At 38.4% G+C, this 16,203-nt stretch overlaps 1 protein-coding gene across 2 annotated transcripts in view; it reads left to right on the top strand.

Moving 5' to 3' along the window:
• The window catches only part of LOC134535514 (homeotic protein ultrabithorax-like), a 788,056-nt gene that overhangs the window by 528,322 nt on the left and 243,531 nt on the right, over positions 1–16,203 (top strand). For both annotated transcript variants that reach the window (XM_063374651.1, XM_063374652.1), the window contains exon 2: positions 10,263–10,597. In XM_063374651.1, the coding sequence (XP_063230721.1) occupies positions 10,263–10,558 (296 nt within the window). In that variant the 3' untranslated portion in view covers positions 10,559–10,597. The remainder of the gene's footprint in view (positions 1–10,262; positions 10,598–16,203) is intronic.

The following is a 16,203-nucleotide window of genomic DNA, read 5'->3' as shown; positions in this document are numbered from 1 at the left end:
TGGGATGCATTATAAATAATAACTGCTTAGAAATATTATCATTTATATAAACGATCTTTGAAAAAAATCATTTTTAAAAAATTAATTAGCAAAATTACGGCAATTACAGAGACGTATCTAAGGATTTAACTGACGTATCGTCTTATAAATACGACAATTTCTTTTGTCCCTACAGGACTCAAATTTTATATTCACCGAGTATAAAAATATTCAAGTGGTTTGGAGCCTGTTGAAATCTTTGCGGCTGTGTCTCCCAGAACCTCTTTAAATGACCGCGTGACGTAAAACTTATAATTTATTTATAATTAGAAAATGTCGTAACTCAAGAACGATGAATAGGCATGTTTTGGCCAAAAAGGCTTTATTGTATGCCAGCCATCGGCATGGAAAGGAGGACCATCGCGTGACGGCGGCGAACTAGGCGATATGAACCTGCAGTGGTTAGCCGTTGCCTTTCCGCAGTGCAAAGGTGAAGCGATAACCCAGCTCTGGACCCAGGAAGCGTGTTTTCCAGGAGTTGAAAAGCCCTACCCTCCTTGGAATATAACCCTTTTCCCTTAGCACGCCAGCCAGAAGCTCGAACCACTGTTTTTAGGATTTTTTATTTAATTGTATTCTGATAAATATGCTTCGGTCGTTGGTAATTTGCAATTTTCAGAACGCTAACACTTTATGACAGTTTGGCAGTTTGTTTTGGATTTTTTTTCGACTTTCATATTTTTTTTTGGAAAATTTAGACAATACTTTATCACACCCATACCTTCCTGAGACTCGAACCCAGAGTCCCTCGTACCGAAAGTCGGCGAGGCCCAGGGATAGCCCAGGCCATTTAATTTTGCAGTGCCCAAATATTTTTGAGTGACGGACATAATTGGAGGGTGGTTTTGGAATAGACCCCAGAGAAAAGAGAGGTCGGAATAAACCCTCTTTAAAAAAACTTGTTAATCGAACCCGGAACTTAAATTTCGACGACCGATGGTACGAAATTAGGTTCATGTTACATCGTAAAGGAGGGTAATATATCGAAAAAAAAAAAAAAAATTAAACTGTAAGATCTTCGGGAAAGGGTAAAAGGGTTGACGCGTGGAAGGGAGGTGAAGAAAAAAGGGGAGGAGGGAGATTTCGATGTATTACATGTACCAATATGGCAGACATTTGTTTACAAATGTATCAGCTGTACCTGTATTGTAGGTTAAATAGGAGGTAAAGTTCGCAACTCATTTCATTACTTTTGTATTATGAAAATTCGTTTTGGACTTGTAATACATTTAACCAGTAATATTTTTTTGATCAGCTTAACTACAGTCGTTAATAAAAGCAGGCTGGAACAGCGGATACAAATACAAACAAACGTCCGCCATATTGGTGTGTGAAAATCAGGAAACAAATGGGGGAAAAGCGGCTTCACGTCTGGCGGGGCCCTGGGTGGTCGTCACTGTGGAAGTCAGATGCTTGAATTGTAACGAAATAAATCAAAGGAAAGGGCTGAAATGTGTGGTAATGTTGCCTAACTGTACATTTTATGGTGAAATAACCGAAATAATAATGAGTCGGAAATCTAATACATAGGGACATGCATATTTCGCGAAAAGATTTTGAGACTAGATGAAAATTAAAACACTATAGCATCGTGTGTGTTTCGTTGTTGGGTGAGTTTCTCCCAGGTACATATCGATTGTAACAACACCAATCACAGTGACTCAGTGCGGAAGTAAACGCGTCCTGAGTGGCCCGGTCAAATAAGGCAACGACTTCTCTCGCAGACGGCCACCAATCACAAGGAAGAAACCAAAGGCGCGGGTATAACTTGTTGCAGTCTAATAATTGTACAGATGTTTTCGCGGAAAATGCCTGTCCCTACGTAATACATAGAGACCCGGAAAATAATACATAGATATCCGGAAAATTCGCGGGTTCATTTCGTGTAATGCTAAAATTCAAAAATTTTTACCTTAGTGCTGCTTCTGTCATTGGTTCACTGTTAATCTGGAGGACTGAGGGCCAATTAGAGACCCTCACTCATAGAAGTGTCGAATCACAGGCCACCCAGTCGAGACGACTCACAAGTCAGCAGCCAATGGACCCGCGAATTTTCCGGGTCTCTAGTAATACATCAAACAAAATCACTCTATACAATAGAAATAAAATGATTTGTACCCAAATGTAATAAAATAAATCAAATGAAGTAAAAAAAAATCTTAAAAAAGCATCAAAATAACCTATTTATAACGAAATAAGTGTACCTACTTTAATTGAAACGAATTTCAATGATTAAATGCATGAATTGTAACGCAATAGGTCGAAGTAAAGAACTGCAACGTGCGGTAATGTTTCCTAACTGCACTGCGCCTTGGGGCGGGACAGCTGGAGACTGCGACAGGGGGCGGACCGCTCTGGCGCTCCCGATGGCCGCGGCGGTCAGTCGGGTTCTGGCGCGCCCAGTCGCCGGGGAGGGGGAGGGCGCGCGCCCAGCCAATGAGGAGGCTCCCCGGCGCGATGGCCTTCTCGGGCTGCGCAGGTGGGCTGCGTGAACGGGAAGCCTCATTTCACAGACGAGAGAGCCAAAACCCGAAGTTCCCCGAAGTTCATGCTTTTTTTTTTTCAGTATCTTTTATGCAGCTATCCTAACCAAATCAACCGTCCACAATGTTTTAAAGTATTTATAATGTAGCTAACCTAACCTAATTGACCATTAGTATCCTTTTATCAACACCGCCATATTTATTTACAATGAACAAAAAAAAAACCGAAGATGCAGTTCGGCCGTTTGGCTATATCGTCTGTATAGATTCCCTGCTTGAACACCCGTCGGGCTGCTCTTGCGTCGGGCGCACGAAACACGCAAGAAACGCAACACGTAAAAATCTCACTGCCGCTTCATCAAATTCCCGTAAGACTAAAATCGCAACCCAAGCATCGCCCTACTTTCAACGTCTTATTTTTCGACTTGCATTTCCGCCTTCCATATTTGAAGTGAAGTGTTTCGAAAACTTTTAAATGCGCAGACGATGTGTGTATAGAAGGCTACGATGTTGTTTTACGTATTATGTACATCACGTCTTTTAATTTTATTTTTTTTTTAACATTTTTGCACAGTGAATGAAAATAACTCTCTACAATCAAATTAGACGACTTAACATGTTTTCATTTAAAAAAATTATATGGAAAAGGAATGAAATTAATTTTCTTCTGTTTGAAAATCAAGATGTATGAATGGTGACGTTAAGCGAACCGCAAACATGATTCTGCTTTCATTTCTCCATCGCACCTGTCCTCCCCTTCTTTCTTTCCACCTGAACATTATAGGCCTGCCTACAGAGACCTGCAAATTGTGCTTCTCTATTTGGAGACGGGATGGTATGAATACAACTAAGTGCGTTATCAATGGAGTAGCCTATACCTACAGATGTAGATTTGAAAAAAAGATCCGAAGGACAAGATTGCATTAACTACATTACATACAATTTTAGCCAGAGTTATTGAGGCACACGTATTTTTTTTTGCAATCGATCAAAGCGGAAAAAAAAGCTCTTAGGAGGGAGGTGGAGAAAAAGCTTTGGACTAGTCCCAAAATCTCGCGATTAATCATCCGCAAAGTAACCCTTTATTGCCCTGCAATAAGCTTTTTTTAACTTCACATTCCACCGCGGTCAAAGTTGCCCGGAGCACTATAGATAATCTGTCCTTGCGCTCAGACGAGTCTAGGCACTTGTCTGTTTTTGTTGAAATAACTTCAGGTAAGACGGGTTCCTGAACTCAGAACAAGATCTCATGAGATTAAATTGCCTCATTACCTTTTATGCAATTGGCATGAATGAATGAAAGATGCGTTAACAGTTTCGGTAACAAGGAATTACAGGTACATTTTTTTATTTTTTTATTAATTTTATATTTCATTGTTAACGCAGTTATGGCAATTCGCATTTTCTTGCAAATTGTTTGTTATTGGCTTCATCATCATTAATATTAAAAATAATAAACATAACATAAACATAGCCTAATATATAATTAAATATGTAATAATATAGAAAGCACAATTAGTCTTTTAACTAAATTTTCAATGATAAGCAGTAACCATTGAAAAATTTAACCAAAAAAGCTAATTTACAGGTACCTAGTAAATAAAAACTTGGGCATACACGTGCTGGAAGGTATTTAACACTCACAAAAATCCAGCGTTGCCAAAACAAGGTAATAAGTAGCAATGCGTGGGCGCAAAAGCACAGATACACACGATGTAAGCTACTCGTCGTTTTCACACTACCGAGAGCTGGGTGCTCTTTCATATACGATGAAGGGTAAGGAGGAAAATAAATAAATGGAAGTTCTAATCTGAGGCATTCTACGCATTCTTGGGTCGCTGTTCTCATTAACAACTCAAGCGTGGCCTACCTCGACCGTTGAGTATCTCCACTTTTAACATCAAACCTCTCATTAGAGGATTCACTTTCAAGTAGGGTAGGGTGCATGGCTCTAGCATAGCTTCCACCCCTGTTATTACGACCAACTTCCTGGTTCCCTCCACAAAGAAAAAGTCTTAGATTTTTGAAAATGGACGACTCGTGGAGTTAAATCACGGGTTTACTTAATTGGAGGAAACCACTTAAGTGCACGTAAGAAAATGTGTCTGATTAACAGATAGCTATAGATCCTATACGGCTGACTATTCTTACCTTCACGCGACCTAGAAGAGTTTAATTTAACTAAGACAATTTTATTTTAATATCTGGTTAAAAATATTCTGATCAAGTAATTGATATTAATAATAAAGAATAATCATTATTTTTAACATAGGCCTACTTAAAATAATCATATTTTCTTTAGTTAAATTTTTATGGCTATAAGTGTGTTAAAAAAATATTCATACAATTTAGTTATTATTTTGGGCCATTATGAAATGCCACACGATTTAAAAGCCTACATTTTTTTACCAGGATAAATGAAAGCCGTTTTCCGATATTGGTTTCGCAGTTGGTAGTTTGCATTTTGTAGTTTTCAATAAGAATTCTTCAATATTTTCTTGTTTTCATCTTGGACTGCTGCTCAGCAATTACAATATAAAAGAATAATATAAAATTTAAAATATTAATTTCCTAAATTAGTAGTTTGTTAATCTTTTAAAGTAAATGGTTTTATAATTGCTTACCAAATCAAAATAACATTGATCATATTAAATAAAATATAATCAAAATTTTTAATACATGATTTAACTACCGTTACCGTACCTACTGGTTCTGTCAAAGATCTTTATACCTATAACATTGTATATTTGTTTCTATTACTTATTTCATTTATACCTACACGCAGCACTAATTCGTGGCAAACTACGATTGATTCTTTATCGAAAAAACAGGCCGTAGGCCCTCATGAAACTGCTAAATGGAACACATAATTTTTTTTCCCTTCTTAGAAATATAATTAAAATCCTTCTCTTCTCCGAAACGCAAAATAGATAAAAAAATAACTGAAAACAGGCTATAAAAAGAAGTCTTTTTTGATTAAGTAGATTCATACTGACGCTTATAGCTAATTACAAAAGTGATTACGATGTTGCTAAAAATTTTCAAAAAAGGTATTGCACATTAATTATATCTTATTCTGTGTTCCACCGGTACTACTTTTTTCACGGGGTTTTGTAAATAAATTTAACAAAAACAAATCATGTCATGGATTTATTGATTTTGTTAGTCATGTATTTTTCAAAATAACTAATAAAAATTATACCTTAAAGTTTACCACTGGTAAAAACTAGCTGCTTTCACAGGATTGTAAGTGCAGAAAATGGTTTGTAATAATACTTAATGTTACCAAAAGGTCAAAAATACACAGTCGTGGAACATCGAAATCCTTAACTGTCGTTTAGCGCTACGAATTATGATGCGGCACCCCACATAATTTGTGGTCTACTGTACCCAGACGTTTTCCTGTGTTTTGAAAATGCTTGTAGGTATTTTATCTTGGTCTCGGTGGAGTCGTGACAAATACGGTTTGATGCATGGCTGTAGTGGGTCCATATATCAGCCCGACGGAGCCGATGTTCCTGGCAGGATGAAAACGAGGTTTGGGCTGGTGGGGTGGAAAAGCGGGACGGAGAGAAGTATTAGACGAATCTAAGCGAGATAAAAAAAAAAGCGGGAACGCCATGAGAGAGAGAGGAGAAGGGCGAAAGGTAATTTACGGTTCCGTGTGGGGAAGTTGAACGAAGGTGAGTTCAACGAACGAGTAAGAAACAAATATTACAAAAAATATCTTTTAACTGCCTATCCTTCTTCCTCTTTTGGTCATTACACAGTAAGAGCGTTGACACACGGATCGAATGTTATTTGGTTACCGTGAACAATTCCTTAAGTATATTAATGGAAATACATAAATGCACCCGTTAGTCACATTAGTGATTTTCTTCTGTGTATCTACGTCAATTGGCAACCGACATAAATGATAATGAATTAATGGCGCAATATGTTAAGTAGCGATGAATAGAAACTACTGCCAACTGAATTTTAAAACAACTTTGCAGTAATTATTTTTTTCTTTCAGTTACTTGTGCAGCACACGAAACCAATGTTCCTTGTTTATCTTTGTTCGTTAACACACAAAAACTTTAGGGGCTACGTTAAGCATTGTTTTAAAAAAAGATTTCGTTAAGATTAAAGATCATTACATTTGAAGATGTAGTGTTCGACCATAATGCAATATAAAATATGAAGAACGGGTTCTTTCTTTGAGATGTTGGAAAGTCGTAAACTTACGGTTATTTCCAACACTGTTTAAATTTTCGGAAGTTATGTTTCAAAGGACCCTTGAAGAGAGAGTGTTATGGATGTGACGGACGCGTGTCAAGGTACACACGATAGTGTACCCTTGAGGTTGTGATGGACGCGTGTTAAGGTTCACACGGTAGTGTACCCTTAAGGAGAGAGTGCTGGTTGTTATGGACGCGTGTCAAGGTTCACACGATAGTGTACTCTTGACGAGAGAGAGTGCTAGTTGTGATGAACGCACGTCAAGGTTCACACGATAGTGTACCGTTGAGGAGAGAGAGAGTGCTGGATGTGACGGACGTGTGTCACGGTTCTCACGATAGTGTACTCTTGAGGAGAGAGAGTGCTGGTTGTGATGGACGCGTGTCAATGTTCACACCATAGTGTACCCTTGACGAGAGAGAGAGTGCTGGATGTGACGGACGCGTGTCAAGATTCACACGATAGTGTAGGTACCCTAGAGGAGAGAGTGCTGGTTGTGACGGACGCCTATCAAGGTTCTCACGATAGTGTACCCTAAAGGAGAGAGTGCTGGTTGTGACGGACGCCTGTCAAGGTTCTCACGATAGTGTACCCTTGAGGAGAGAGAGAGTGCTGGTTGTGATGGACGCGTGTCAAGGTTCACACGATAGTGTACTCTTGACGAGAGAGAGAGTGCTGGTTGTGATGGACGCGTGTCAAGGTTCACACGATAGTGTACTCTTGACGAGAGAGAGAGTGCTGGTTGTGACGGACGCCTGTCAAGGTTCTCACGATAGTGTACCCTTGAGGAGAGAGAGAGAGTGCTGGTTGTGATGGACGCGTGTCAAGGTTCACACGATAGTGTACTCTTGACGAGAGAGAGAGTGCTGGTTGTGATGGACGCGTGTCAAGGTTCACACGATAGTGTACTCTTGACGAGAGAGAGAGTGCTGGTTGTGATGGACGCGTGTCAAGGTTCACACGATAGTGTACTCTTGACGAGAGAGAGAGTGCTGGTTGTGACGGACGCCTGTCAAGGTTCTCACGATAGTGTACCCTTGAGGAGAGAGAGAGAGTGCTGGTTGTGATGGACGCGTGTCAAGGTTCACACGATAGTGTACTCTTGACGAGAGAGAGAGTGCTGGTTGTGATGGACGCGTGTCAAGGTTCACACGATAGTGTACTCTTGACGAGAGAGAGAGTGCTGGTTGTGATGGACGCGTGTCAAGGTTCACACGATAGTGTACTCTTGACGAGAGAGAGAGTGCTGGTTGTGATGGATGCGTGTCAAGGTTCACACGATAGTGTACCGTTGAGGAGAGTGTGCTGGTTGTGATGGACGCGTGTCAAGGTTCACACGATAGTGTACTCTTGAGGAGAGAGTGCTGGTTGTGACGGACGTGTGTCACGGTTCTCACGATAGTGTACCCTTGATGAGAGAGAGAGTGCTGGTTGTGATGGACGCGTGTCAAGGTTCACACGATAGTGTACTCTTGACGAGAGAGAGAGTGCTGGTTGTGATGGACGCGTGTCAAGGTTCACACGATAGTGTACTCTTGACGAGAGAGAGAGAGTGCTGGTTGTGATGGATGCGTGTCAAGGTTCACACGATAGTGTACCCTTGAGGAGAGTGTGCTGGTTGTGATGGACGCGTGTCAAGGTTCACACGATAGTGTACTCTTGACGAGAGAGAGAGTGCTGGTTGTGATGGACGCGTGTCAAGGTTCACACGATAGTGTACTCTTGACGAGAGAGAGAGTGCTGGTTGTGATGGACGCGTGTCAAGGTTCACACGATAGTGTACTCTTGACGAGAGAGAGAGTGCTGGTTGTGATGGATGCGTGTCAAGGTTCACACGATAGTGTACCGTTGAGGAGAGAGAGAGTGCTGGATGTGACGGACGTGTGTCACGGTTCTCACGATAGTGTACCCTTGAGGAGAGAGTGCTGGTTGTGACGGACGTGTGTCACGGTTCTCACGATAGTGTACCCTTGATGAGAGAGAGAGTGCTGGTTGTGATGGACGCGTGTCAAGGTTCACACGATAGTGTACTCTTGACGAGAGAGAGAGTGCTGGTTGTGATGGACGCGTGTCAAGGTTCACACGATAGTGTACTCTTGACGAGAGAGAGAGTGCTGGTTGTGACGGACGCCTGTCAAGGTTCTCACGATAGTGTACCCTTGAGGAGAGAGAGAGTGCTGGTTGTGATGGACGCGTGTCAAGGTTCACACGATAGTGTACTCTTGACGAGAGAGAGAGTGCTGGTTGTGATGGACGCGTGTCAAGGTTCACACGATAGTGTACTCTTGACGAGAGAGAGAGTGCTGGTTGTGATGGACGCGTGTCAAGGTTCACACGATAGTGTACTCTTGACGAGAGAGAGAGTGCTGGTTGTGATGGATGCGTGTCAAGGTTCACACGATAGTGTACCGTTGAGGAGAGAGAGAGTGCTGGATGTGACGGACGTGTGTCACGGTTCTCACGATAGTGTACCCTTGAGGAGAGAGTGCTGGTTGTGACGGACGTGTGTCACGGTTCTCACGATAGTGTACCCTTGATGAGAGAGAGAGTGCTGGTTGTGATGGACGCGTGTCAAGGTTCACACGATAGTGTACTCTTGACGAGAGAGAGAGAGTGCTGGTTGTGATGGACGCGTGTCAAGGTTCACACGATAGTGTACTCTTGACGAGAGAGAGAGAGTGCTGGTTGTGATGGATGCGTGTCAAGGTTCACACGATAGTGTACCCTTGAGGAGAGTGTGCTGGTTGTGATGGACGCGTGTCAAGGTTCACACGATAGTGTACTCTTGACGAGAGAGAGAGTGCTGGTTGTGATGGACGCGTGTCAAGGTTCACACGATAGTGTACTCTTGACGAGAGAGAGAGTGCTGGTTGTGATGGACGCGTGTCAAGGTTCACACGATAGTGTACTCTTGACGAGAGAGAGAGTGCTGGTTGTGATGGATGCGTGTCAAGGTTCACACGATAGTGTACCGTTGAGGAGAGAGAGAGTGCTGGATGTGACGGACGTGTGTCACGGTTCTCACGATAGTGTACCCTTGAGGAGAGAGTGCTGGTTGTGACGGACGTGTGTCACGGTTCTCACGATAGTGTACCCTTGATGAGAGAGAGAGTGCTGGTTGTGATGGACGCGTGTCAAGGTTCACACGATAGTGTACTCTTGACGAGAGAGAGAGTGCTGGTTGTGATGGACGCGTGTCAAGGTTCACACGATAGTGTACTCTTGACGAGAGAGAGAGAGTGCTGGTTGTGATGGATGCGTGTCAAGGTTCACACGATAGTGTACCCTTGAGGAGAGTGTGCTGGTTGTGATGGACGCGTGTCAAGGTTCACACGATAGTGTACTCTTGACGAGAGAGAGAGAGTGCTGGTTGTGATGGACGCGTGTCAAGGTTCACACGATAGTGTACCCTTGAGGAGAGTGTGCTGGTTGTGATGGACGCGTGTCAAGGTTCACACGATAGTGTACTCTTGAGGAGAGAGTGCTGGGTGTGACGGGCGCGTGTCCTCGGTGTTGCAGGCGCCAACGGCCTGCGGAGGAGAGGCCGCCAGACCTACACGCGCTACCAGACGCTGGAGCTGGAGAAGGAGTTCCACACGAACCACTACCTGACGCGGCGGCGGCGCATCGAGATGGCGCACGCGCTCTGCCTCACGGAGCGCCAGATCAAGATCTGGTTCCAGAACCGCCGCATGAAGCTGAAGAAGGAGATCCAGGCGATCAAGGAGCTCAACGAGCAGGAGAAGCAGGCGCAGGCGCAGAAGGCGGCGGCTGCGGCGGCGGCGGCGGCGGCGCAGCAGCAGCAGGCCGAGTAGGACAGGGCGTCCGGCTACCTGCAGCATGGCGGCGACAAGGTAGGCCCACCTCTTCTGACGCTTTTCCCGCAGACCTGCGACGATATAGGTGTACATATCTTCCTGAATATTCCCGAGACTCACGATCATGTAGGTACGACCCCTTCATCTTTTAGAATTTTAGTCATACATGCGATTTTTTTTTAATTGAACAGAAATGTTAATGTAAAATTACAGATATTTGTAAACTTTGTTTACTTCCATGAAAAATTTTTTATCACTACAAAACAGTTTTCGCAGTAATACTGAGCTCGGATTATTACCCCAATAGTTCTAATTATTTGTAAACATTACCCTGAATACCTTTCCAGTATTTATTAACTGTCCAAATCAAAAGCATAAAAAAACAAAATAAAGTCCAATTATTTAATATTCGAATATATTTTCCATGGCTTAAAATAATTATGCCTGAGTGACACATCTATTCAAATATAAAATTATGCTCCAATTTTCGTAAATACGGTATTATCTCGTAAAATGTATTTCATATAGTCTACGCAAAAATATAGCCATCTGTCATACAAAGTTACAATATCTTTCTTGTAAGTAGTGTACAGATTTTCCAAGCAACTGTTTTCCAAATGATTTTTTTTGTAAAAGTACGGAAAAATGTTTTATGCGTGCAGACTCACGACAACACGACCTACATTGGCTTATTCGCCAGTATTACTGTTTAAAACCACGTGTATTATTTTTGTAAGTTATCATTTTTTTGATATTACTTATATTTGTGGATACGTTTTACGAAAATTTTGCTCTAAGTTTTTTTGTTATTGAACGCTACTTAACATTGCAAACCAATGAAAATTTTTTTGTTATATGTATCTTAATTTGGCCCATGCTTAGCTTCATGTTTGATCCTACCCGCGTATTCAAAAGATTTATCCTATGTTTATTTTCTCAGTTATGCATAGCCTATTTGAGTCTGCTTATTTTATCATGTACTTATACATTTTGTCACAACTTTATTGTTGGAACTTGTGGATGCTTTAAAATTATCTTTTAAGCATTAAAAACTAATTATAAGTTTTATTTTAATGTTAGCGAACGTACTAACAGCTTAAAGAAAAAATATTGATTAAGTACGTTTTATTTTACAATGTGTGTTATTGTGATTTAAAAGATTTTGAAATTATCGAGTAAAATAATTTAAAAGTGGCCCTAAAATTGTATAAATTTTTTCTCAATAACATTCATTTTCAGAACACACCATTATAAAAGCAAGAACCTATGACAGCTACACAATAATTAACAGGATGTTATCCAACACTAGTGGCTGATGCGAAATTAGCTTACAACTATATAAGTTTAGAAATCAAAACTTACAAACATATTACATAAGTACGCCCAACTAAGGACTATTTTATTGTACTGGTCAATCAGTAGTGAACAATATGTGTACTTTTAAAATCAAACAGATTTTTTTTATAAAAGTAGCTTTTTTATTCATAGCCTGTTTTATAATTCAGGAAATAACAATTATTAATTTTTTTTTACCTAGACTACGTACCTACATTTTTTTAAAATGTAAATGCTAAAATTTTTGATAATTTGAAACTAACAGAAACATGTTGTTCGAAGTACTTGATAAATAAATAATTTTGGTAGGCCTGTATGTAGCCTACCTGTAAGCACGTAGATAACTATACAGGCCCTTCAATTTTATGACAAATCATAGTCTCCAGGAAAATGTTCAACCCGAGGGTAAAACGCAAGTCTCCCCCCCCCCCCCCCAAAAAAAAAACACACGCAGTACCGGCGTATGCACCGTACATAGTCTTTAAACCAAATAATATGTTACTCAAGAGATAAACGCACAAGGTTTACTGGCCCTTTCTAGCTCACGCATGGTACTCATATGATAAAAGCACTGATTTCATACATTAAGACGTCTTGGTTCCTTTGAGACATAACATATACTTTAAATTATTATTCATTGGTGAAACCCTTTTTTTATTAGAAAGATGGTTTTAAAATTTTTGTAGTAGGACTTTTTTTTTATATAAATGCAGGGCCCAAACAGCTTATAAGGGTTCTTATTTTTTAGACTATTAAAAATGTATTTCTAGTTTAAATTGATATATTTACGTTCACCGCATGATTATTTTAACTGATTTACTCAAAAATATGTAAACTTACATTAATAAAACAGCGTTTTCCTAAAAAACACAGTTTGATTAAAAAAATAAAGAAATCTTACAATGTTTATCCCTTTTAATGAAACTAGAGATATTTTACTAATTTAAAAGTGTTTATTGACGGGTTATGCTAAGGCATATTATTTGTTTTTCTCGTTCCACAACAAAAATTACCTTTTAGTGATTAAGTCTCTAAGCATATAAATGGGTAATTAACCTGAGGCTTATCCTACAAAAGTTTAAATTTTAAAAAACACTTTAAGTGTAAATGAGGTAACCTACAATAATAAATATTCACATTCTTATCTAATAATTTTTTCTGTCTGGAATGAAAAATTTAGATCTCTGCGCGACTTTCAAACAACAGCAAGAAAACCAGTGGACCAATTTTTTAAACTATATCTGTTATCACGTTAAATAAAAGACATAGAAATCTATTAAGTAAGCATTTAGCTAGCCTCTAGGTGTTGACTTTAATTGAAATTTTTTCCTCTGAGTTCCCAAGTGCTAATTTCAATTTTAAAAACATAGAAAAAAAATAAAATTATTTGTTTTTTCATTGACCCTTGGAACTTATATGACAGAAATCCTCCCCCTATTCTGCCAACAAATGCTAGTATAAAAGAACAAAAATTACCTACAATTAATCTGATAACTATCTCAATATAGTTTGTTGTTGGGTACACAAGGCAAAAAAGTATAAATTAACTTTATTTACGATGTAATAGTTTCTTAAATTTCTACTTAAATCAAATAATAAGCGGAGGTCATATGTTATTTATTAATCCATAACTCTGCTGCTATATGGCGCTTTGATTACATAACACCCAATCGAATCTATTAGCTGAGCTCTCATATCATTTGATCTGATGATACCTAATGTTTATCAGTGGAGAGATTTAATTTACAGACTTGTCATATGAAAACAGGTTTTGTAAAACACTTCGTCGCCGTAACCAGAAACACTTCTTTTACAGCGGGATGGTTTCGCTTTAATCACGTACCGCCATCTGTAAATCGCGAGTCTGTCTTGGTTCGAGATTTAGGAAAGAAGAAACTTACACAATGTTAGTCCCACGTTTGATTTATGTGCCTATTTGTGTTTTCAACAATCCATAAGTAACTCAAAACAAAATTTTTTTAACTCTGCAGTGAGTTAAGAATAACCCCTGCTTTCGGCGTGCCACCTTACACGCCACTAAAAATGTTCATTTTTAATTAACGAAGAACTCGGCTACAAATTATCCAGAATTTTTCGTAAATTTACGGTTGTTTTCGTTAATTTACGGGTACTAAGTATACCTAGGTGTAAAAGTAACGAAAAAAACGTACCCGTATGTATTCGTTACTTTCGTATCGTTACGTTACTCGTTACTTCTGATAGCGCATAACATGCTGTTTTATGTTGCAGCAACGAATCGAGTCGTATTGCGTACGCGTACAGTATGACGTCGCGTAAATAATAATACTTAAATCGAATATAAACAATTAAAAATATTTGATAATTTTTGTTAGCCAAGAAACAATTAAAACTCATTAGAGCGGCTTTATTATAATATCTCTTTTAACATAAGAACAAAAAACGTGATAATAAGCGATAATAAAAAACAAAAACATACATATTTATAATTTGTAAAAAAATACTTTCTTTCGTTGTTTCTGTTCCAATCTCAAACTATGTCTACACACACAATACCTTTAATAAACAGTAAAAAAACTTGGACGACGAATTTCCAAATTATACTTTATTTAATAAACAAACATCGTTCTTTGTAACGAATAAGCACTCGCATGCGTAAAACATACGAAAAATGCGAGTAACGAAATGCATTCGTGTGTAACGTTTCGTTACTCGTTACTAGATGGCGCACCCGTTACTCAGTACCGAATACATACGGTTTGCTACAGCTCTAGTACTAAGTATACACTCAAATTAATTTTTTTTATGAATTGACCAGAAATACTCACGTAAAATTAAAGATATTTGTAAATTTGTACATTTATATTAAAACAGCTGTATCACCACAAAAACGTGTTTGTAGTAAAACTGGGTTCTGATTCTTGCCCGGGCATTTATGCTTTGTGTTTTCCCAGTACCTCCAATAGTTAAAGTTATTTGTAAACCTTTCACTGAATCGCTTTCTTGTATTAAATGCGTACATTCATAAGCATAATAAAATAAAATATAGTAGGTACAATTATTGAGTATTCGTTTATCTTTACGATGGTTTAAAAAAATATGCTTGAATGAAACATCAATACAAATATAAATATATGTACCAATTTTCGCAGTAAATCCTCAGAATTATCTAAAAAAACGTATTTCATAATGCAAAAATAACCATTGCCATGTGTTGTACAAAGTTGCAATATATTTCTTGTAGTATTACACACTATTCTTTGGCAACTAATTTCCAAAGGAAATTTTTAAAGTACTTACAGATTTTTTTTCCTATGCATTGAATTTTAACATGCATCCACGAAAATAATATTGGCACACTAGCCACACATTAAAGAACCCTTAAGACACCTGCATAAACACTTATTTCTTCTACGTCACGTTTATCCTAAAAACAAAACTCTGGAGTCGAAATACGACGTGTTTTCTACGAATATCCAGTTATCTGACATTACGAAGAACGTTTGGTGTATTAAAGGTGAATTCATTGAAAAGTTTCAACTTTACTGTAATTTCCAAGTGTGCAGGTATTTTAATTTTATTTGAAGAAATATTGTTTTCGTTGTCATGCATCAGAAATATAACAATAAAAATTATGTTTTCGTATAGCCATTGAAGTTGCAAAAACCTTGCGAAATAAGAAGACAAATAAAGTACCACAATTATTACCAATAAGCCAAATTATAAAAATACTTAATAATTAGTAAAATATTTCTTCTGAATAGCTACGCTAAAATTTTGAGACAGTATATTATTTTAATGCACATACTTGAGTTTCTTATGGTATCAAAGACAATATTACTGTTATTTGGTTTATATAATTGCAAGAAGCAATTTATTTGTTTAACTATATGCTAACCGCTATTTAAAAGATAAAGAATTATACACTTTATATTGCTATTGCAGCAAAATATAAATGTGTACCTTTTAAAGTAATATGCTGCGTGACTACGCGCAGACAGCGTATCGTTATTTGGGTTAGAATTACCATGAAAAACAATTTTAAATGTAGTGTTGATATTTAAGTGATCTTGTTTAAAAAATATACTTATACAAACAAATAATTTGCTTATAATTTTTAAAGTTTTATTGCACTCCCGAAACATTCACAAATTTGATAGTGATAAACCGTTACACAACGTCAAATAAAGAAAAATACTAAAATTACGAAAGTTGTAATTAATATTTAAGTTAATTTAAATTAAATAGCAGGCGAACTACTTTTTTGTTCATTTGATTTTCAAGGAAAATAAATATTACCTCTGTATATTTATTTCTTTTTATTTAGT

The sequence above is a fragment of the Bacillus rossius genome, chromosome 8, assembly GCF_032445375.1.
Source record: "Bacillus rossius redtenbacheri isolate Brsri chromosome 8, Brsri_v3, whole genome shotgun sequence".
NCBI lineage: Eukaryota > Metazoa > Arthropoda > Insecta > Phasmatodea > Bacillidae > Bacillus > Bacillus rossius.
Note: the sequence above shows the minus strand (reverse complement) of the source record. Positions and strands in the feature narration are given on the sequence as shown.